At 52.8% G+C, this 22,448-nt stretch overlaps 1 protein-coding gene across 1 annotated transcript in view; it reads right to left on the bottom strand.

Moving 5' to 3' along the window:
- Positions 1-22,448, bottom strand: part of Fam222a (family with sequence similarity 222 member A) — a 49,531-nt gene that overhangs the window by 3,542 nt on the left and 23,541 nt on the right. The window contains exons 2-3 of the mRNA XM_015500156.2: positions 19,296-19,421; positions 7-395 (exon numbers count right to left, since the gene is read on the bottom strand). Coding sequence (XP_015355642.1) covers positions 7-395; positions 19,296-19,377 — 471 coding nt within the window. The 5' untranslated portion in view covers positions 19,378-19,421. The remainder of the gene's footprint in view (positions 1-6; positions 396-19,295; positions 19,422-22,448) is intronic.

Raw genomic sequence — 22,448 nt, 5'->3', positions numbered from 1 at the left:
GTAGGCGAGGGGCCCCAGGGTGCTGGGGGCTGGGTAGGGCGCAATGCCCACCTGCACGGTGGCAGGCGACAGCTTGGTCCGCTTGCCTTCTGCGCTCTTGAGCACGCCCTTGGCCGGCCCGGCGGGTGCGGCCCCGCTGGAGGAGGACACGGCGGCCTTGACGATGGCCAGCAGGCCCTGGTAGCCGCTGCTGTGCGGCGGGTAGGGGCTGTAGCGCTGGCCGCTGGTGTCGTAGCCGTTGACCGTGCGGCTGAGGTGCTTGTGCTGCGGCACCCGGATGTTGGTGGGGAAGATCTTGATGGACAGCGGGCTGTTGGCCACCTTCTCAGCGTAGGCGTCCAGCTCGGCCGGGCTCGGGTAGCGGGAGGAATGCATGGAGCTGGCCACCGTCTCACCTGTGGGGACAAAGGCACAGGTGAGGCCCGGAGACTGCACCCTCCTGCTGCCCACGACAGCTATGGGCCGCCCAGCCCCCTTGCCCTGTCTGTTCACTCCTTCCAAAATTAAAGCTGTGATGTACGGAAAGTGCAGGCCTCATGGGGTTGGTGGACTGTCACAAATGGAGCACACCCAGGTGACAGGTGGCACTGCGTCCCCTAAAGTCCCCAACCACACCCGAGTTTTCCTGAGCCCTAACAGGACAGGCTGCTCATTTCTGGTTTCCATCCATGATGAGATGGAGCCCCACACCGCACCTGGTGTCGCTGGTGTCCTAGTGCCTGTGTCACTTAACGCTGTTGGTGAGATTCATCAGGGCCGTGTCACTCCTTCACTGCTATTAGCAGTGGGTGGGCACAACTGGCTCTGCCCCAGGGGAGTGGGTCATGATGGGTGGAGCTCCCCACCCCTCTAAAGCCCCTCCTGGGTCCCCAGACATCTCTGAGTGCAGCTCACAGCCTCTCTGGGGCCAAGGTAGTAGGGACAGGGGCTGCACGAGATGGAAAGACCCTGGGCTCTGGGGCTGGATGGGACTGTGTGGCCCTGGGCAAGCTGGCTGCCCAGCTGAGCCTCAGTTTCCCTGCCTGTGGAATGGGTCTGCAGGGTGACCTGGAGGAATGAGGTCACCACTCTGGACCTTGTTTTCCTCATCTGTAAGATAGCGCAATGCTATTATTAAGGCTACCTGTGAGGGGGCAGTTTTAGTGGAACCTGGTGCTGTTAATACCCCCTCCGCAGAGCAAGGGGCTCGTGCTGCCCTTCCAGGTGGCACAGGTGGGGCTGTTGCTGCAGACCCTGCCACTGCCAGCCTCCTCACTGATCCTCCCGGAGCCTCCCCTGCTTGCCAGCTCCCAGTTGATCTGAGTGAAATGCCTGCCCTGGAGGCGCGTAGGCTAAGGGAGTGGACCCAGCCAGGGGGGCAGGCAGCTCTCCAGAGGGAATGGATCCCAGTGAAGGGCTGAATCCACGGTGGCAGGGGTGAGGAGGGAGGGGAGTGACATGGCAGGGCAGAGGTCCATTGGTGAGGGAGAATGTCCCGGGTGGGTACCGTAAGTAACCTAGGATGAGCACAAAGGCCAGAGAAGGCTTGCATGGGAGGAGGGACGGAGAGGTGCCAGGGAGGGGCTCTCACAGGGGGCAGCGGGTCTCGCTGCAGGGGTACACTGGTGACATCTGGAGACGTGTCTGGTTGTCACAGCAGGGGGTGGAGGTGCTGCTGGCTTCTGGTGGGTAGACACACATCCCACAATGCACAGCACAGACCCCCACACACCAGGACCCCTCCAGCTCCAAATGTCAGCGGGAGCAGGATGGAGAAGCCCTGCCTGGGGGCAGCGGGCAGCCACGGGCGGAGTCCGGCAGCAGGAAGGGAGGAGGTGGCATCACACACCGTGTGGGGGCTGGGGCCATGTCCCTCTGACCTAACCTGGGCAGGGCAGGTGAGCCCACGGTGGGTCCCCATCCCGACCCCACCTGGGGCAGCCCCCCCCTAAGTGGCCTCAAATAAACTCAGTGTGGAGAATGGAAATGTCACTTTGGCCAACGGGGGAATCTTTCTCCGAGATTGGATTTAAACTACATTATACAAGCAATTTCATGGACACTTAGCGCCGCTCGGAGAGTCCCTCAAAAAAGGGACCCGTTCTTCATTTGCCAGCCATAAATCAGCAGTTGCTATAATGAGCACAAAAATGTCACTTTTATGCAATTTTACAGATGAACAAAACTGGTGAAATTAGCTGTGGTAACCCGACTAGAGTCAGCAAAACCAGCTGCCGGGGAAAAAATTATATCTGTATGTATTTTCGTTCCTCTTAAAGTCTCTTCCCAAGCAAGTTTCTGCCGTTGTGGTGTGAAAACTCATTTGTCCTCACCATTATACTTCCATTTGGAGTTTATCTTGAGTATCCAATGAGCCACCAACTGTGAAAATGATTAAATCTACAAAATCTATCTAATGGATGGAATAAATTAGGTGTTTAAAACCTTAAGAAGGGGGAAGAAAGCGACGAGTGTTCCCGGCCTCCACTCATTCAAGGAAGGGGCCTCCTGCCCCGACCTGGCCAGCTGGGCTCCTGGAGGGTGGTGCGGACCCTCTGGCTCTTGTGGGAGATGACCGTGGTGCCAGGACATGGTGCCATTTGGCAGGCACATACAGATGCCAGCCTCTGTGCCCAGGGCTCTTCTTGGTGGCTCTTGTTTGGAGGACTTGGCAGCTCTGGGGGTCACAGATAGGAAACAGGTCCTGGCATTTGGGAACTGACCCCCGAGACCCACCACTGCCCAGTGATTCTGACCACTGAATTCACACGCTCTTGTGGCACCCCGGACCAAGGAGGGCTGGTGAACCGTGTGGCTGGAACACGTGGATGGGGGCGTGTGGCTGCCGGAGCTTGGTCACAAGAGATGTCGTGGCTGCCTCTGGCTCTGCCTGCATCACTTGCTTAGGGGGGAGCCTCTGTCACAAGCGGATGCTGGAGCAGCCTCTGGAGAAAGGGAGATGAGTGGAGGCCTCTGGTCTCCAGGTCAGAGGGCAGCGCTGGGTGACGTGCTGACCGTACCCTCCTGAGAGACGCCAAGCCACTCAAGGCAAGGGAGAGAGCAGAGGATGGCTGCTGTTTTAAGCCTCTGAGCTCTGGAGTCACCTGCCACACAGAAGAGATGACACCCAGGGGTCTCCACTATACAGATGAGGCAAGGACACCAGGTTTCCCACACAGCCAGCAGAGCGGAGCTGGGACCCATGTCCTCTGTCCACTTTCTGGGTCACAGTCACCCTGCCCAACCCAGGCAGGGCCCACGGAGAGCTGGGGGACTCCTGAGCCTCACTCTTCTTCAATAGAATTAAAAGGACCAGAGTCAGCCCAGGGGCTGGCGGAGGCAGGAAGGTGACCCGCTGGAAGCCCCCCAGTCAGGCAGCTGTCACTGCTGCCCAGGCCCCTGCCCTGCCCTGCCCCTCTGGCGGCCTGGAGCAGAGTCCCGCCTGGACAGACCCCAGCGGTCCCCCACACCCTCCAGACTCGGGCTCCTGTGTCGGCTTGCTGTGCACCGCTGGGTCCCAGGAAGAAGCAGATGCTCAAAGACACCACAGTGAAGGAATGGCGAGGCCATGACCCGGTGCACCATCCCGCCGCTCCCTGTGCCCCAGCAGCCGTCGCCCAGGCCCCACCTGCCATCTCCTGGTCCCCCTGCATGCGGGCAGCATACTGGGCCTCGGGGACCAGCACCCATCAAAGCCGATAAAACCCCCCTGCCTGGTGGAGCTGGCATCTGGGGGTGGGGGGCAGCAGTCCATCCCGCCAACAGGGACCAAGCAGGAAGGATGAGTGACGTGACTCTTGCAGAGCGGAGCCTGGCGCCTCTGACTTGGCGCGGCTGCTGGATTCCACTGAAGAGCCTAGAAGTGACGCGACTTCCACAGCCCGCTATAAAGCCCATGCGACTGGGGTGACGGCTGGAGGCAGACTAGAGGTGTGGGGACCTCGGGGCACTGTGGGGACCTGGGTGTGGACCCCATGGAGGAGCCCGGGCTGGGGAAGACCCAGGTCACAGGACCCAGCTGGTGATGGGGGAGGGGCCCCTCAGCCGGCCAGCAGCAGGGACTGGATGGGCACCAGAGTGAGCTTTCCCAGGCTCTGACGAGGTGGGGGATAGGTGGGTGGAGAGAGGAGTTGGTCTCCCTCCTTCCCTCTCCAAGGTGGAACCAGAACTTGAAGGAAACAGCCCCCGGCGTCAACAGGGGCCACCCGAGGAGCGGCAGAGCATCCCGAGGCGGAAGGGAATTTTATCTTTGCCTCTCTGTCATCACCAGTGGCCAGCTATGACCGCTATTGACTCAGGATGGGGGAGGTCTCCCTGGGTCCTGGGGGAGGGGATGCTCTTAACCTCTGCATCTGGCCCTCTTCCAAACATCCTCCTTAACCCTTGGCATCGAGCAGCCTGCTGGCCACTCCAGCTGCCCCTTCTGCCCAGGGCAGAGGAGAGGCTGTGGCAGATGGCCTTATGGCACCTGAGGGGTGGAGTGGCATGCAGGCTCCTAGTCACAGACCTGGTTCAAATCCCAGCTCAGCTACACACTTGCTGTGTGACCTCGGTCATGTGAATGCCCCTCTCTGAACCTCAGTTTTCTCTTAGTATGTAAAATGGGTCAGTGCTGCTGCTGACCTTGCAGGGGGGGCGCTTCCTGGGGAGCGTAAAGGGCTGGCCTGGCTTGGTCCCTAGGCCCATGGGCACCGTGGGTGTTGCGGGTGTTGGTTTCACTGAAGCCGCCACCACCTTGGGCTGCCAGGCTCAGACCTCCCTCGGTGCCTCCTCCCTTTCAGGCCCCTGGAGGGCGCACTGTGACCTGGAGAGAAGGGGGACTGGGGTGTGCAGAAACCAAGGTGCCCGGCTGTGAACCAGGCCACGCCTCGTGCTGTCCCTCACCCTGACCGTCTCTGCCCACCGAGGCCCCCATTAAGGGCTTGTCAGGAAATGTAAAAGGCTGGCTGGATCGTCACCGCCATTAAGTTAATGTTATGGGCCTTTTACAGGTGCGTTAAATAGACGCGGTTATTAAGGAGTATATTAAGCCAATTAAAGCCAGCCCTCTGAGTGGGATTTAATGTCGCCACAGGGAGACGGGAGGGGGCCTGGCTGCATGGCTGCCTGCTGGAGGCTGGGGGGGAGGGGGTGGGTGGCGACCACCATGGTGAGAAGCTAAGCTCCGCTGGAGACCAGTCACCAGTTCTGCCACTTGCTGTGGGTCACCTTGGGCACGGGAGCCTCCAGTCCTCATCTGCAAGAAGGGACGAAGGGGTGGCCTTGTCACAGGGGATGCCGAATCACTGTGGTGCTCGATGCCCCCTGGAGCCCCTAACAGAACTGCTCATCCAGGGCGAGGTGGGACGCCAGCCCAGCATTCCTGGCCTCACTGTCCCCTGGGGACCGAGGCACCAGTCATGGACCTGGGTCCGTCCCTCCAGGGAGAGGCGTGCTCTGTCCAGCCCTCTCCACCCTTTGTTCTGGAGCTGGCCCCAAGTGACAGAGAAGCAGACTGAGGCTCAGAGGGGACAAGTCCCTAGCCCAAGGTCCCAGGGCTGGGAGTGGTGAGCCGCAGGCTCTGGAGCCACCTCCTGGATGGCTCTGTGGCCCCCCGGCTCCCACTGGCTCACAGAGTGTGACCCCGGAGCAGCGGTTCCCTGGGTGACCTCAGGTCCTTGGGTGTAGAGTGGGGCTGCCTGTCACTTTCCCACAGGAGACAATGACAGGTGTGCGTGGCACATAGTAGGTGTTCAGACCTGTTGCCTCCTCCACGAAGGCTCGCCAAGACACACGGGGTGTTATCTGGGTTAAAACGGGGGAGCGAGGATGTCTCAGGCTTCAGGACAGAAGGGGCCCCTGGGCACAGGGCCTGGCCCCAGCCCGCAGGGAGAAGCGGCCCCACATCTGCATTCCCCTTCGAGGTGACACTCCGCCCTTGGAGGTGGCAGCCTCCTGAATGCTCAATTAACGTGACACTAATTAGCTGGTGGCACCAGCAGAATCCCTAATGAGGTCGCCCGGGAGGGGGAGGGGGGCCGCCTGGCCAGGGCAGACGCAGCTGTTCTCTGGCCGCTGCTGGAGTGGCAGGGTGGCTCTTCAGCCCTTGGATGTCCCAGGGACACGGCCCGCCCCAGCCCCCTGACCTGGGTAATGGTCTGAGGGTCAGACCTGGTTAGAAACCAGCTGTTCCAGTTACCAGAAGGGGACCTCTGGGAAGTGACCACAGCCCTCTGTTCCCCTGGGGGAAGGAGAGAAGATCAAATGAGTGTGTATGTGTGTGTGTGTGTGTCAGAAGGCTGGTATACAGAAGGTGCTCAGCAGAGGCCGCTGCCCAGACATGTGCCCGGACATTCAGGGATCCTGCACATACAGAGGTGGGCAGGGGTGCCCAGACACCCACTCACACCCACACACGCGCCTCCTCACCCCGAGGCCCAGCCAGAGCCCTGGGGTGGCTGAGGGACCCTGTAGGGGAGCCTGGGGGTGCTCCTGTCACCCTTGGCCTGACTTTCAGCCCTGGCCTGGGCTCAGTCTTGGAGATCCCACTCCCCCTCCCCCAGTGCTCAGGGACCGCTGCTGCCTGGTCTCTGCCCCTCTGGCCATATGACACACGGGTCTCCATCCTCGCCTGTGTTGGCCTGGCGCCTGTCTGCCCCGCCCACCTGGCCTCGGGCTCCAGCCTCCTCTGGGTCCGGTCCCCATCCTTCTCTTTCTGGGGCTCTTTCCCGGGAGACGGTCCGTGGCAGTGTTGTGGACACCTCTCTTGATGTGTGGCCTCTCTTGAGTGTTCATGTGGTCTGATGCGTCCTTTAGTTGTGGCCTCTCTCTCCTCTTGGAAGCACTCCCCACCCTGGGGATGACACTCTCCATCCTTGTCCTTCCACAAGGGGGAGGTCTGCCTTCTGGCTGTTAGAGCTGCTGTCTGACTGGGGTTTCTCCGTGTGTAAGGTGCGAGGGAGGCTCCACCTTCACCTATTCCCGAAGGACAGCCAGTTGTCTCAGCACTGGGGTGGATTCCCCGTGACCTGCGGGGCCCACTTACTCCTAGATGGAGCTCACTGTGGCTGTGGGTCCTGCCCTGTCCCAGCCTTCAACCACGGCAGTAAAGCCCAACGCCCAGCCCCGTACCTTATCAAGAGTGCCACACTGGACTTTAGGTCTTTCCTTCTCAACTTCAAAGTGAGCTTTTCTTTTTTTTTTTTTTAAAGAATTTTTTTAATATTTATTTTTTAGTTATTGGCGGACACAACATCTTTGTATGTGGTGCTGAGGATCGAACCCGGGCCGCACGCATGCCAGGCAAGCGCGCTACCGCTTGAGCCACATCCCAGTCCCCAAAGTGAGCTTTTCAAGTCACACACACACACACACACACACACACACACCTAAGATGTAGGGCAGAGGCCGGGCGCCGTGGTGCACACCTGTCATCCCAGCAGCTCAGGAGGCTGAGACAGGAGGATTGTGAGTTCAAAGCCAGCCCCAGCAACTTAATGAGGCCCTAAGTAACTTATCAAGACGCTGTCTCTAAATAAAATCTAAAAAAGGGCTGGGGATGTGGCTCAGTGATTAAGTGCCCCTGGGTTCAATTCCTGTTACCAAAACAACAACAACATTAACAAATGTAGGGGTTAGATTGAACATTTTTCTATCTTGGATCTCTGTCCCTGAGCATGGCACACGTCTAAGTTTATTTAGGCCTTTTAAAGATAGCAGGAATAAACTTTTATTTTTCTGTACAAATGCCATTTACGTCTTCTGCCGACTTATTACAATTTTAAATGTTATACCAGGAACTTAGATGAAATGGACACATTCCTAGGCCTAAACTACCAAAGCTGACTTGAGAGACAGGAAATCAGAACAGACCTAATAGCAAGAGCATGAATTAGAAATCAAAACACTACCCACCACCACGCAAAGCCCCGGCCAGGATGGGTTTGCTGGCGAATTCTATCAAGGGTTTAAAGAAGAATTATTACCAGTTCTTTATAAACTCTTCCCCCAAAGAGAAGAGGGAACACTCCTAAAGTGATCCTGGGAACCCAGTATTATTACCTTAATACCCAAACAGAAGACCCCTCTCCCCCCCCTCACAAAACTGTATATATACACAAAACCTCTCTGCGTTGTGAGATAGAAAAATCCACAACGTACCAGCAAACCAGATCCAGTCACATAAAAAGAACTACACACTGTGACCAAGTGGGACTTGTCCCAGGAATGTAAGGTTGATTCAACATCAAAAAATCAATTAAGGTAACACCAGATCCACAGAAATAAAGGGCAGCTACCCCACGGTCACTTCAGTGGAGGCAGCAAAAGCATGTCCCCCTCCACATCCTTCTAAGTCAAAGACACCGACGCCCTGGGAGAATCCCAGGGCCGACTTCATACCTAATGGTCAAAGTCTGAATGTGGCCTCCAGAATGAGGAGGGAGACAGAGACACCTGGTGTCCCACGTGTGCCGCAGGGGGCTTCCATTGCCAGGACGATTAGATGAAAAGCAAGGAAGGACCCTCCTATGAGAAGGGAAGGAGGAAGGCATCTCTATCCACAGATGCAAACACCATTCGAATACACAAGTCCCACGAGGCTGCAGGACACAAGATCACGACACAAAGATAAACTGCATCGTCTACACACTCGCACGGAGCAATTAAAAAATGAAATTAAGGAAATGGGCCGGGGATGTAGCTCAGTCGGTAGAGTGCTTGCCTCGCATGCCCAAGGCCCCGGGTTCAATCCCCAGCACCACAAAAAAAAAAAAAAAAAAAGAGAGAGAGAGAAAAGAAATCGATCCCGGGGCTGGGGCTGTGACTCAGTAGCAGAGATCTTGCCCAGCATACACAGGGCCCTGAATTTGATCCCCAGCCCAAAAAGAAAAAAAAAAAAAAAAGAACCAATTTCATTTACAATAGCATCAAAAATAATAAAGTACAAATAAATTTCAACAAAAGAAGGGCAAGATATCTGAAAACTTGAAACCCTTATTGAAAGAAATCATTTAAATAAGTGGGAGGATGCCTTGTCGACGTGAATTGGAAGGCTTGGTGTCGGATGGCGTTCTCCCCAAATTCATCTACAGACCCAAGGCAACCCCTCTTTGAATCTCACCGGGCCTCTTAGCAGAAATTGACAAACTGATCCTAAAATTCATGGGACCCAGGACATCCAAAACAGATCTGAAGGACAAAGTCGGAGGAATCACACCTTCTAACTTTCAAACTGACTGCAGAGTCACACTCATCAAGACACAGAGACAGGAATGGAGAACATTGGAACAGAGAGCCCAGAAATAAATCGTCACCCTCACAGTGATGTATGCCAGGGTTTCCAGAAAACTCAATGGGGGGAAAATTGGTTTCTTCAAGGAAGGGTGCTGAGACAACTGTGTCCACGTGTAACAGAAGGAAGTGGGCAGCCTTCCTACACCACACACACAAATTAACCCCAAATCTATCAAAGACTAAATGGAGGAGCTAAACCTAGAAAACTCTTGGGAGAAAACACGGGGTCCACTGGGGTTCATCTTCAGGACCTTGGATTATACAAAGCCTTCTTAGATAAAACGCTAAAAACCCAAGTGACCAGTGACATTAAAGACTTTTGTCTTCAGAGGGTACCATAAAGAAAATGCACAAGATCACCCCAGAATGGGAGAGAATATTTGTGAATCAGGCGTATGATATAGGACTTGTATCTAGAAAACATGAAAACCTTCTATAACTTGATAAGAAAGAGACCTGAATTTAAAAGGGGCAACAAGTCAGGGGTGGTGGACCACACCTGTAATCTCAGCCATTCAAGAGGCTGAGACAGGAGGATCAAAAGTTCAAGGCCAGCCTCAGCAACTTCACAAGACTTTTGTCCCTGAATAAAGAAGTAAAAAGGACTGGGGATGCGGCTCAGGGGTCAAGTGAGCGCCCCTGGGTTCAACCTCCTCAGTCATTAGGGAAATGTGAATTCAAACCACAGTGAGACGCCACCTCACACCCACTAAGATGGCATAAAACAAAAAGGCAGAGGATACTGCATGTGGGTGAAGGTGTGCAGACACAGATCAAACAGGCAACAGGGCAGCCATTCTGGAGAAGACCCGGCGCCTGCTCAGAAAGTCAACTGTGACCGCGTGAGCTGGCGGTTCCACTCCTAGGTACATACACAAGAGAAATGAAGACATACATCCATAGGAAACCTGTACACAAATGTTCCCAGCATAATTCACAACAAACAACAAAAAAGTCCATCAACTGATAAATGGATAAATAAAACATGGCATAACCATATAATGGATTATTATTCATCAATAAGAAGGAAGGACGTGCTGATACACACCATGATGTGGATGAACTTTGAAAATGATAAAGGAATTAGCGTAGAAGTGTCCAAAACAGACAATTTTGTAGAGACTCAAAGTAGTTCAGTGGTTGCCTGGGGCTGAGGGGGCTGGGGAGAAATGGGGAGTGACCACTTAATTAGTTCTCGGGGTTGAGAAAATGTTCCTGAATTTCAGAGTGGGGAGATTGCATGACTCGGTGGATAGAATAGAAACTCCAACTCCAGCCTGCAACCAGTTTGTGTCAATAAAGTTTTATTGGAACACAGCCACACCCACAGTTCATTTATGGAGTCTATGCCTGTCTCCTACTGGACCCTAAAACTTTAATACATCCTACCAGAGACTAAATGCCCTGCAAGGCTGAAAGTATGTACTCTGCACGGAATGTGTGCCCACCTCTGTGGTACAGTGCGATTGTGTTCGTATGTTGGTCTCATGATCTGGCTGAAGTCTCATTCTCTTGGGTTCCCTGGGCAAATAGTTTTCTGATCCTTTTTTTTTTTTTTTCTGGTACTGGGGACTGAACTCAGGGGCACTCAGTCACCAAGCCACATCCCCAGCCCTATTTTGTATTTTACTTAGAGACTGGGTCTCACTGAGTTGCTTAGGGCCTCGCTGTTACTGAGGCTGGCTTTGAACCGGCGATCCTCCTGCCTCAGCCTCCCAGGCTGCTGGGATGACAGGTGTGCACCACCTTGCCCGGCTGATCCTTCCATCTTTTAATTCACTTTTCCTGTCTTGCTGTGCTGGCTGGGACTCCTGCAGTGTGGACAGGCGATGACTTGGACCTCTGCTCAGGAGTACTGGTTAGTGGATGTGGCTCGACACTGTGGCAGATGAGGGAGGCTGCCTGCCCTCTTGGATGGCTTGGCTCAGAGCTTATTTTCACTTGTGAGGTCACAGGTGGGGGTTTGGCCCTCCTCCTGCAGTGGGGCAGTGTGGGGCCGTCGGGGGCTGCAATTGGCAGCAGGTACATCATCGAATCTGCTGCAGAGGCCAAGGTCTGTTCTGAATTTTATTGGAATTTAAATGGCCCCCTTTCTTCCATGTTTTGTTAGTGAAGCAGTGGTCCTGCTGGGATGCTCAGGGGCTCTGGTTCCCTTGGGCAGTAGCTCCAGCTGGGGGCTTCTGGGGGGGGGGGCCTGTAGGGCAGGGGTCAGGGGAGGGTGGGCGCTGGGCATGAGCTGGCCTTGGTCTACCACTGAGGATGAGAGATGGGTCAGGGAGCCCCATGTCCCCCCGTTGAGTATGGGCATTGGGCTGGGCTCCCAGCTCCCAGCACTGGGCCTGCTGCCCGCGGGCTGTCCTCTTCCGGGCCTGCCCTCACATCATGGCCGAGGAAACTGAGGCCCAACCCCTCACCTGCCCAAGACCATGCAGGTGCCCATTCAGGCACAGCCAAAATTTGACCCCTAGACCTGTCTCAGCCTGCAAGCCCGTGCCCTGGGGGTCAACGGGAGGGAAGGCAGGTGTGCGCCCCCCACCTACTGAGGAGCAACTGAGGCTGGAGGGCCGCACCACTGCCTGAGTCCAGCAGAGGACAGAGGAAGCTCCCACCTACCTCCTGGGCAGCTGCCCCACCCCCAGCCCCCTTGGAGGCGGAAGAGACCAGTCCCTGGATCCCCGTCCACGGCCCCCCCCGTGCCTCCCTGGGACTCTGCGCAGCCCGTCTTTCAGCAGTGGTGACTCACAGTTTGTGTATTAACACACGATGAGAAAGCCAAATATTTATCAGTGGGAAGTTCTGAAGCAGCTGAAATCAATCATTTTCTGTCCCAGGGGTGGGCAGACCCTGCCTGGGACCCCGGGGCCTCTGGCCAGCTGGGAGGAGCGTAAGGCCCGAGGTAGGGGAGGGGAAGGGACTTCCCCCCTCCCTGAATTTTTCTTCTTTTTCTCCAGGTCACTTTCTTTGGTCACCTGGAATAGGCTCCTGGACACACAGATGAGGCCCCTTCAGCTCCCAGAGGTGTGACCTGCGGCCGGGTCTGGTTCACCATGCTCTGGGCATGCACGGAAGCTGGTCCTCGGGAGCTCTGTGTGGTCCGACTGCTCTGATCCCATTTTATAGGAAAAGGAGGACGGGGTCTCAGAGTGCCCCCTTCTCCAGCTGACCTTTAGCCATTGTCACCACAGATGGGCACAGCTGGGTGGCTTGTCTGCTTCACCCTATCTGACCCTCTGATGGCCTGACCCTCTGAAGGGGGAACACAGGCCCCAGGAGGCTGACTGACTTGCCCAAGGCCTGGTAGACTTTTCTCCCTTGGGGGGAAGCGGCAGGGCTGGCCCTTCCTGCCTGCCTGGTTCTGCCCAGGGCAAAAGGTCTCCATCACCCCAGGGTCATGCCCAGAAGAAAGGGGCAGGAGCCTCCTCCGCCCAGTGTCCAGGCACTGACCGGCAGCGGGGCACTGGATTCAATTTGCGTCTCTCCCTTCCTCCCTCCCTCTTTCCTGTGCTTTTCAATTGCAGGCAGAGTCTGTCTTTTCCAATCAGCGCAGAGATGAGAAAGGACCCGTGCACGGGGTGGTGACCCTTCATGCTCTCTGGTTCCAGCCTGGGAGCAGAAGGGAAGGTCCAGCCCAAGTCACAAGGCTCAGCTCCTGTCTCCAGTTCCAGAAGCAAAAGGCAAGGTGGGGAGGCCCTGACAGCTGTGTGGCAGCAACCAGAGGTGAATGCGATGACTCTTGGAGGCAGTGAGTTCCTCCTGGGAGAATTATTTTTCTTTTTGCACAGTTATTGTGCACAAAGATGTTTAGAGTACTGAGAGAAGCTGGGTGTGGTGCACATGTGTAATCCCAGCAACAAGGGAGGCTGAGGCAGGAGGATCACCAGTTTGAGAGTCTGAGGCCAGCCTCAGCAATTTGGTGAGAACCTGTCTTGGAATAAAATATAGAAAAGGCTGGGGATGGAGTTCAGTGGTAGAGCACCCTGGACTCAATCTGAGAGACTAGAAATAACCTCAGTGCTCATCAGCAAAGATATAGTTAAATGTCATTCTTTAAACCCTGCAGCAAAATACTGATAAACCCCTAAACCAACAAGGTGAATAAGCTCCAAACAGCAGCAGAGGTCAAGTGAGGCTGCGGGAAGAAGCAGCGGAAAGATCCTGCAGCTATAGGCTTCAAAAAAGTCAGTAGTGCACTTCCCAACAGTGAGGTGTACACCCCGAGATATAAAACCTAAACCCTTTACTGGTAGCTGCAAAAGTAGGGGTGCATTGTCTGGTGATAGACCCAAATTGGCTTAGAACAGAGGAGGGGGCTGCACAAGAAATCACACAGAGTAGCCATGTTTGTGGGAACCTATTTGTCTCTGAGGCAACTGGAGGGAAATAAAGAATGAATGAGTTTCACACATAGTCCTAAGGAGAACTCCAGGACGTGGCTCTGGCCTCTCCTCAACCCGAACCTCCTGCACATAGCAAGGCTGGGAAAAACTCACTTCCTCCAAAGGAAAAGTAATTAATATTAGACCAGCATAGGACCTAGTCAAAACACATTTAAAAAAATGAGTTAAAAAATGAAAAGGAAATGGGGAGTTAGGCTTACTCAGAAAGGGGTCCCCAGGGAAGACAAGTGAAAGACAGCCAGTATATGCTTAACCAGAGTCTTCAACGGAATAATACAAGCCCCGGATTCACAGGCTCAAGGGGCACGGTACCATGTTCCAGAGGAAACAGACTCCAAGGTGATTAACCTGCAGAGGTATCCTAGTGAAGTAACTGGTACAGAAAGGTACAGAAAGATCCAAATCGAGTTCAAGGAGGAAAAATCAGCTTCGACTTCTCCCTTGCAACATGTGACCACAGAAGGCAGTAGAACGAGGAAAACAAAATCCTCAAGGAAACCAAGTGACCCACAAACAACTTCTTCTTTTTACTGTTCAAGTAGAAAGACGAGAAACAGAACATTCCACATGGGCAGGAGTGGTGTTCACAGGAGGCTTCGGCTACACGGGAGGGCCCACTTGGAACGACAGGATGTAACATGGAGCCGTGGCAAGCACTGAGCTTATTTATCAAGGAGACTGAGATGGAGGCAGATGTGGGGATGTAGCCAACTGCCCACTTTCTAAGTAATGGCATCACTGACATCAAAGGGAAAGGCCGGGTCACCAGCGGGATGGTAAAGTAGATGATACCTTCATCTTTAGCAGCCAGGATCAAAAGGGATCCTTTCAAGCTGATGTCAGGTAACAGAGGTTTAAAAACACAAAGTCAAGAGGAAAATGGAGGACACTGATTTCATCATTTTGTTTGTCTCAGAGAAAGTTATTTAAAATCACGCTACCAGAGCAAAAGCACCAACGTGCCCTATGGCGAGGAGGTACATGAAACCAGATCACGAAGTGAGAGGCTTCTAAACTCAAAGTACATGATGACTGACTTAGGACCAGACATCTGTCATAGCAATAAATGTAAATGGGCTAAACTCTCCTATTAAAAGGGGGAAAAGGGCTGGGATTGTGTCTCAGCGGTAGAGCGCTCGCCCAGCACAGACGAGACCCGGGTTCGATCCTCGGCACCACATAAAAATAAAGGCATTGTGTTGTGTCCATCTACACCTAAAAAATAAAACATGTATATAAAAAAGGGGGAAAAGGTACTTAGATTGGATCACAAAGCTGAATCCCACTCTATAGTACACAAGTCACACTTAATTCAGAAAGGCTGAGATAAAAGGATTGGCAAGGATTTCAAGAAAAATGTAATAAAACAGTAGAGGTTCCTATTTTTTTTTTTCCGCCTTTAGTACCAGGGATTGAACCCAGAGGTGCTCCACCACTGAGCTACATCCCCATCCCCCTTTTCATTTTTTATTTTGAGGCAGGGTCTCACCAAGTTGCCAATCCTGGCCCCAAACTTGCTCTCCTCCTGTCTCAGCCTACTGAGTAGCTGGGGTTACAGGCCTACAGCACCACACCTGGCCAGGTTGCCATTTTAATGGATAATACTGAATCCAGAGCAAAAAGCATAAAATACCCTATGGATTTAAGGCCCTGATAGTTAAGCACTAAATAACACTTATCATCACTCATAAGGCCAAAGCTGCAGGTGATACAAGAACCAGACTGGAACACATTAGCAGAAGGTGTCTGATTCCTTCTTCATCCATGATGGGGGAGATTCCAAAGACCTGATAAACAGGATTACTGGGGTGCATATAATCGGTAGATACCAAACTCTGAATCCCCAAAGCAGGGCCACACCTCTTTTTAAGTCCCCATTTAAAAAAAAAAAATCCATGTGATACACAAAAATTACTGTAGATTATGTCACACAGAAAACTTCCATAAAGTTCCAAACAAGCAGAAATAGATAAGATTCTTTGTTCATAATGCAAAATAAAATAAAATGCTAGAAATCAGAAACATTGAAAAGCATCTACTACCTAAACAGACGTGTGGGGCTCAAATGAGTCTTAAACCAAAATGTTGAAGTATCTAGAAAATGATGAAATTGAAAACATCACATATGAGAACCTACAGGCCAAAGTGCTCAGAGAAGCCTTGATCTTCCTGTTTTGTTCTTTTCTGTTTATAAGTATAAAGATTTAAGTAACTTAACAAAATTTAAAAGAAAACAGAAGGAAAGTCTTAAATGAGCTAAAAGTATAAATTTATGAATTAGAAACCAGAAAAAGATAATTACTAAAAAAAAAAAAATCCTGAAGATGGATCTTTGGGGAAGGGATATGGATAATATCATTATCTAACGAACCCAATCAAGAAAAATGAGAACAAAGCACAAAATACACAATAAAGGAATTAAGATGGAGCTGGGGATGTGGCCCAGTGGTAAAGGGCTTGCCCAGTACTGAAAATAAGAAAGAACGAAAGAGAGAAGGGTAAAAATCGCCACTTGAAAGAACTGAAAAAAAAAATTACTTTATTTAGTCTCATGCAAACAAATTTGAAAACCTGAGTGGGGAATGGTGGTGCACGTCCATAATCCCAGCTACTGGGGAGGCTGAGACAGGAGGATTGCAAGCCCCAGGCCAGCCTGGGCAACTTAGTGAGACCTTGTCGCAAAATAAAAAGGGCTGGGGATGTAGTTTAGAAGTAGCATGTGCAAGGGACTGGGTTCAATCCCTAGGACTACAAAAAGACATACATGCATGCCCACATACATACCTGAATAAAATGGGTAGTTTTTAAGACAAACATAATTTACCAAATTCATTCAAGAGGCAGTAGGACAACTGAAACTAACCAATTATCGCAGAAGAAATAGAAGACATCATCAAGGAGCTACCAACCCACCAGAAATAAATGCAATACTCCAGACAGTTTCATGGGGGAACCAACCAACCTTTAAAGAACAGATCATCTCATGTCTATTCAAGTTGTCCCAAAGCACAGGGAAAAGACTGCAGACAGCAGAACCCAACAAAAAATCATTTTAGAAAAATAACAATCTCTGATGAAACTGAAGCAAAAGTCTGTGTAAAATAACAAACCCAACCCAGCAAGTATTTTACAAAATAATAATAATAATAAAGGTCCCATGACCAAGTGGAGTTCAACCAGGAATGCAAGGATGGTTCAATATGAAAAACTCTAATAGTGTCCTTTGTATTAATAGTTTAAAGAAACCGCATGTTCATTTTCATAAAATGAAAAAATCATTTGGCAAAGTTCAACATATGCTTTTGATTTTAATACACCTTAACAGGACTAGATGAAGACTTACTTCATCCAATAAAATACCTGCCCAGAGTTACATTTCCTCAATGGAGACATATCTAGAACTTCAAAGTAAGAATGTCCATTACCACCATTACTTTCACTGTTCCAGGGGCAACAGCCAACTCTATGAAATAAAACAAAAGAAATGAAGGGATAGAACAAAGTAGTAGGCAGATTTACCATTTGCAGTGATACCCTGAAAACCCCAGAGACGAAATTGAAAAGCCATTATAAACAATAAAAAGAATTCAGTAAAGTGGCAGAAGTTAACAGCCTTCCTAGAAACAGCCTCCACTTGTGGAAGAAGAAAATGAATCAAAAAAAGCTAAACCTATGCAGAAGTGAACATAACCAGAAAATGTGCAAGATCTAAATGAGGCAAACATCAAAAGGAATTCCAAATAAAACTGAAAGGCGTAGCACATTCTTGGAGGAAAAGATGGCCTTGTAAAATGGACATTTCCTCCCAGATTCATCTGTAAGTATAATGTAATACCAGTAAAAAACAGGATTTTTGTTTTTGCTCTATAAATGGATTCCATAGTCTAGATGGGAAAATAAATACAGCAGGAGATTCGGAGGTGGGAATAACAGGGAGCAACAAGCTCCACCGTATATTATAATGTATTATAGGGCTGGGGCTGGGGCTCAGCGGTAGAGCACTCACCTAGCACATGTGAATCCCTGGGCCATCCTCAGCACCACATAAAATAAATAGATAATTTTAAAAACATGTATTATATGCCCACTACAACCTGGGTGAGTCTTAAAAACATCACCCTAAGTGAAAGAAGCCAGGAGCCAAAAAGACCACAGACAATCTGAGTTCAGAATTGGGAAATCTGTCGAGGAAGAGGGGGCAGGTGGGGGACAAGGGGAACTGTCCATGGGCATGGAGTTTCTTCTTGTCATGAAAATGTTCTAAAATGTTCTAAAATAGTGGTGATGGTGCACCATTCGATGCATACTAAAAACCACGGAGTTGTGACACCTCAGTATTGTGTTCATCTACAACTGAAAAAGACAATTTAAAAAAAAAGAAGCAGGGTGCAAGATGATGTGTAAAACATTCACGCACACACATGCTGGGACACAGCACATCTGGGAGGTCACGCAGGAAGCTGATGGCACTGGCCACCTCTGGCAGAGGGAAGCTCTGTCTGCACACCCTTCCTTCCTTGTGAATACTGGACAAGAAGGCCACCTCGTCTAGAGATGAGCAAGTACAAGAAAAATGTAAAGCGTCATGTGGCAACCGATTCTAGCTCCAGGAGAAGCGATAGGGCGTGGTGGGGACTGTGGCGGGCTAGAGATGAATGGCGCCTTGGAAGAGGCAGCAGCTAAGCTCTAACCAGCAGCTGCACAGGCCTGTTACCAGATCCTCTGATGTTTTTCAGGAAACACTAGAAATCCAGCTCTTTATGCAAATCTCCCTATTTTGAATTGTTTCCAGGTACTTCAAAAATTAAAAAAAAAAAAAAAAAAAAAAAAAACCCAAAACCCTGTGGAGGCTAAAAATTGTCAGAGAGTTTAGTAACCTGGTGCTCAATGGTCAAGGAGGACAGACCCCCCAAAGGTCACTACGTCCAGCTCCCTAATTTGCTACATTGACAAAGCAAGACCCAGGGAAAGGACATGCTCAAGACCACACAGCCAATGAGAGAGGCCAGGGGCCGGGCTCCTGTCCAGGATGATTCTGGCTGCATTGCTGTGCTACCTTCAGTTAATGCAGGAAAATGAGAGAGAGCCACACAGACGTGCTGGGCGGTGGGTCCCAGAGCGAGGTTGGGCCTCGGTGCAGGTGCAGGGAAGAGAGTCTTCAGGGAAGGAGATTAGGCCGTGCCCCGTGGGAGTCGGCCAGACAGGGAGTGGGTGTCACCGTGGGGAGGGAGACCCCCCACAGGGGACAGCAGAGCATGGGCAAAGGCTGAGAGGCCTCAGAGAACACACAGGCTTTAAGATGGGGTTGGGTAATGGGCACAGTGGCTCATTCCTGTCATCCCAGCAGCTCGGGAGGCTGAGGCAGGAAGATCACCGGTTCAAAGCCAGCCTCAGCAACAGCGGGGCACTAAGCAACTCAGGGAGACCCTGTCTCTAAATAAAATGCAAAGTAGGGCTGGGGACGTGGCTCAGGGGTCGATCGCCCCTGAATTCAATCCCCAAAAAGATGGAGTTGGCTGGCATCGGGGGTGCAAATGACGTTCCTAGGCCAGGACCTGCTTCATGGAAGCCTGAGGAACAGAAAGCAAGCCCGTGGACTCAGAGCAGGCGAGGAAGAGGGCGCGGAGGCTGGGCGAGGACACTCACACTTGCGCAGCTCCAGGCTCCTGCTTGGGCAGGCCAGGTGTTGGCCGGGAGGGTTCTGGGTCCTCTGCAGACAGGCCAGCATGGCTGTGCCGGGGTCCTCGCCGGGTGCGCTCTGCAGCAGGGTCCCTGTGGGGAGGGAGACGAGGTGCTTGTCATTGGAGGACCACCCCACGCCCACCTCCACCACCCTCCCAGCATCCTGCAAGACGGTGGAGACCGTAAGACCGTGCAGACATCCCTTCCCCAGAGGCAAGTGAGACCAGGCCGCGCACCTGGAAGCTCTCCTGCGGCCTCACGGGCTGACACAAAGCACCCTGCCTCCTGAGTGGTGGTCTCCCTCCAGGACGAGGCAGATGTGCCTCTGCAGGTCCCCTCCTCTAGCCGGCTGCCCTGACAGCCCCAGAGATGGGGCAGATCCTTGCCCTGTGTGTCCCAAGGCAGGCTGTCCTGTCCTGGCTGGTGGTGGAACTCAGCTGCACGTGACCCTGAGTATCCGTTGACCCAGGGGAGGGACGCTCCCTCCATCTGCTCATCTTTGGAATCTACACAGGGCTGCCCAGGAAACCCCAGGGGCCTCTCACCGTCACACTTGGTCCAAGTGTTGGTCTGGTCCCTACCTGGGGGATTCTCCCAGGGCCACCAGAGTGGAGATCCCGGGATGTTAGAGGCTGGGGGGTACCTGGTGGCTCCACAGGCCCCCAAGGCTGCTCTGAGCCCAATCTCTGTCACCCTCTGCCAGAGGGCCTCACCCCAACGGGAAGGGAAGGGTCACCCTCGGCAGCCCTGCTCTGCCAGGCAGTCTTTACCCAGAAGGTGGCAGCCAGATGTGGCTGGACACTGGACACTGGAGGCGAGGCACATTCCCAGGAGTCCCTGAGGAGTGGGGTGTGGATAGGCCTGCCTGGTAGGCCACCAGGAGAGGTGGACGTTTTCCTGCCAGGCCCCGTCCTCCCTCCCTCCCTCCCTCCCTCCCTGCTGTGGAGAAGGCGGGTCCAGGTGTGAGCTCAACCTAGGACACCCCTAAGGGCCACCCAGACAGGCCATCCCTTCCCGGGCTAGGTCCCCAGCAGCTGGGCCAGGTCACCTCCACTCTCATGTTGGTTTGAAAAGAGAAGGAAAGGAGGGGAGGGGGCGCCACAGGAGAGAGGGGAGTTATTTAATACTAAACAGGTGTCTGAGCCCAAATCCCGCCGCTTTCTTCTAATAATGAAGTATTCATGAGGAGAAGCCTTTTCTCGCCACTTTCTTAAGATACTAATTTCACAACAAGCTCCTTGTTAGGGCGCAATTATTCCAATCTTGTATTTCCCCGAGACGGTGGCAGCCTCCGTCTGTCCCCGGCCTCTTGGTACGTGAAAGACAATCAGTAACCACCTTTCATTATGTTCTATTTTACTTTCAGCCAAGGTACCCTGAAAGAAATGATTTCCTCTGAAAGGGACTTTTATTCAGTTTCAAAACCAATTTTCTCCTATTACTGTCTCAAAAACTAAAAAGGGCCAGGATGTGGCTGGGGTAGAGCACCCGGGGTTCAGTCTCCAGTACCATCAAAAATTAAAAAGGAAGGAACAAGGGGACTGCATGTAGAATCCTGAGGGTCCGCCCGTGCTGTGGGCNCCGTCCTCCCTCCCTCCCTCCCTCCCTCCCTGCTGTGGAGAAGGCGGGTCCAGGTGTGAGCTCAACCTAGGACACCCCTAAGGGCCACCCAGACAGGCCATCCCTTCCCGGGCTAGGTCCCCAGCAGCTGGGCCAGGTCACCTCCACTCTCATGTTGGTTTGAAAAGAGAAGGAAAGGAGGGGAGGGGGCGCCACAGGAGAGAGGGGAGTTATTTAATACTAAACAGGTGTCTGAGCCCAAATCCCGCCGCTTTCTTCTAATAATGAAGTATTCATGAGGAGAAGCCTTTTCTCGCCACTTTCTTAAGATACTAATTTCACAACAAGCTCCTTGTTAGGGCGCAATTATTCCAATCTTGTATTTCCCCGAGACGGTGGCAGCCTCCGTCTGTCCCCGGCCTCTTGGTACGTGAAAGACAATCAGTAACCACCTTTCATTATGTTCTATTTTACTTTCAGCCAAGGTACCCTGAAAGAAATGATTTCCTCTGAAAGGGACTTTTATTCAGTTTCAAAACCAATTTTCTCCTATTACTGTCTCAAAAAAAAAAAAAAAGAGAGAGAAAGAGACAGAGTGGGGGGTGGCGTGGGGGAGGGGAGGGGAGCCTCCCCCCTCCCCGATCGCCATCGAGGCCCTCAGAGCCGCAGTATCCACTTCCCGGCTTTGATTTCTGGTAATTTTAAAATATGCCATTACAATCAGGCAGCAATGACACGGTTTCCAAAGGGAGTGAAGTGGGCTGATGGCGGGAGGAAAGTCCTTGACAGTGGCACGCGGCACTGCTCCCTCTGGGATCTGGGACGTGAGCAGGTGGCGGGAGCAGGCCTGGCTTGGGCCACTGCTCCTGTGTCCCTGGACACAGGCCTGGAGGACACAGCCAGGCACATGGGCACGCTCCGCCCCACCCAGAGCTGGGCTTCTGCACCCGCTTGGGGCCCTGCACAGCTCCAGGGGCCGCCATACCCTCCTGGGCACCTGCAGGCAGGAGGTCCACAGGGACGCTGGGCAGCCACCTCCCGCTCCAAGAGGTGACCACCGCTTGCCCTCCTGTTCAGGGGCTGGGGGCAGCGGGGAGAGCCCGAGAAAGCCAGCCTGCGCCCGCCCTTCTAACAAATGGGAAATGCAGACCAGAGAGGGACAATGCCCAGCCGAGGGCACCCAGAGCGGCCCGGGGGAGCCTGCCCTTCACCACGGGCTCTGCTGCCGCCCACGGTGGGCAGTGCTGGGTGGGGGAGGAAGGCGCTGGCCGTGGACCTGGGCTGGAAACTGAGTGTCCTCCATCCCAGCCCTTCAGCAACCCCAGGAGGGCTACTGCCCCTCTGTGGCTTGTTGAAGTCACTCCAGGGTCCCTCTGGTCCCCCAGGTCATTTTCTTTCTACCTGCAGCTATTCACCAGGTGCCAGAAACTCAGTCCCTCTCCAGACCTGGCCCCAGTGCTGCAGGGACCACACCGCATGCTCAGGCTGCCTCCCCTGGGGGCCCTTAGGGTCCCAGGGCCACACCCCAGGGGCTCTGGTTGTCTGGGGGCTGCCGCA

The sequence above is a fragment of the Marmota marmota genome, unplaced genomic scaffold (assembly GCF_001458135.2).
Source record: "Marmota marmota marmota unplaced genomic scaffold, marMar, whole genome shotgun sequence".
In the NCBI taxonomy this organism is placed as follows: domain Eukaryota; kingdom Metazoa; phylum Chordata; class Mammalia; order Rodentia; family Sciuridae; genus Marmota; species Marmota marmota.
Note: the sequence above shows the minus strand (reverse complement) of the source record. Positions and strands in the feature narration are given on the sequence as shown.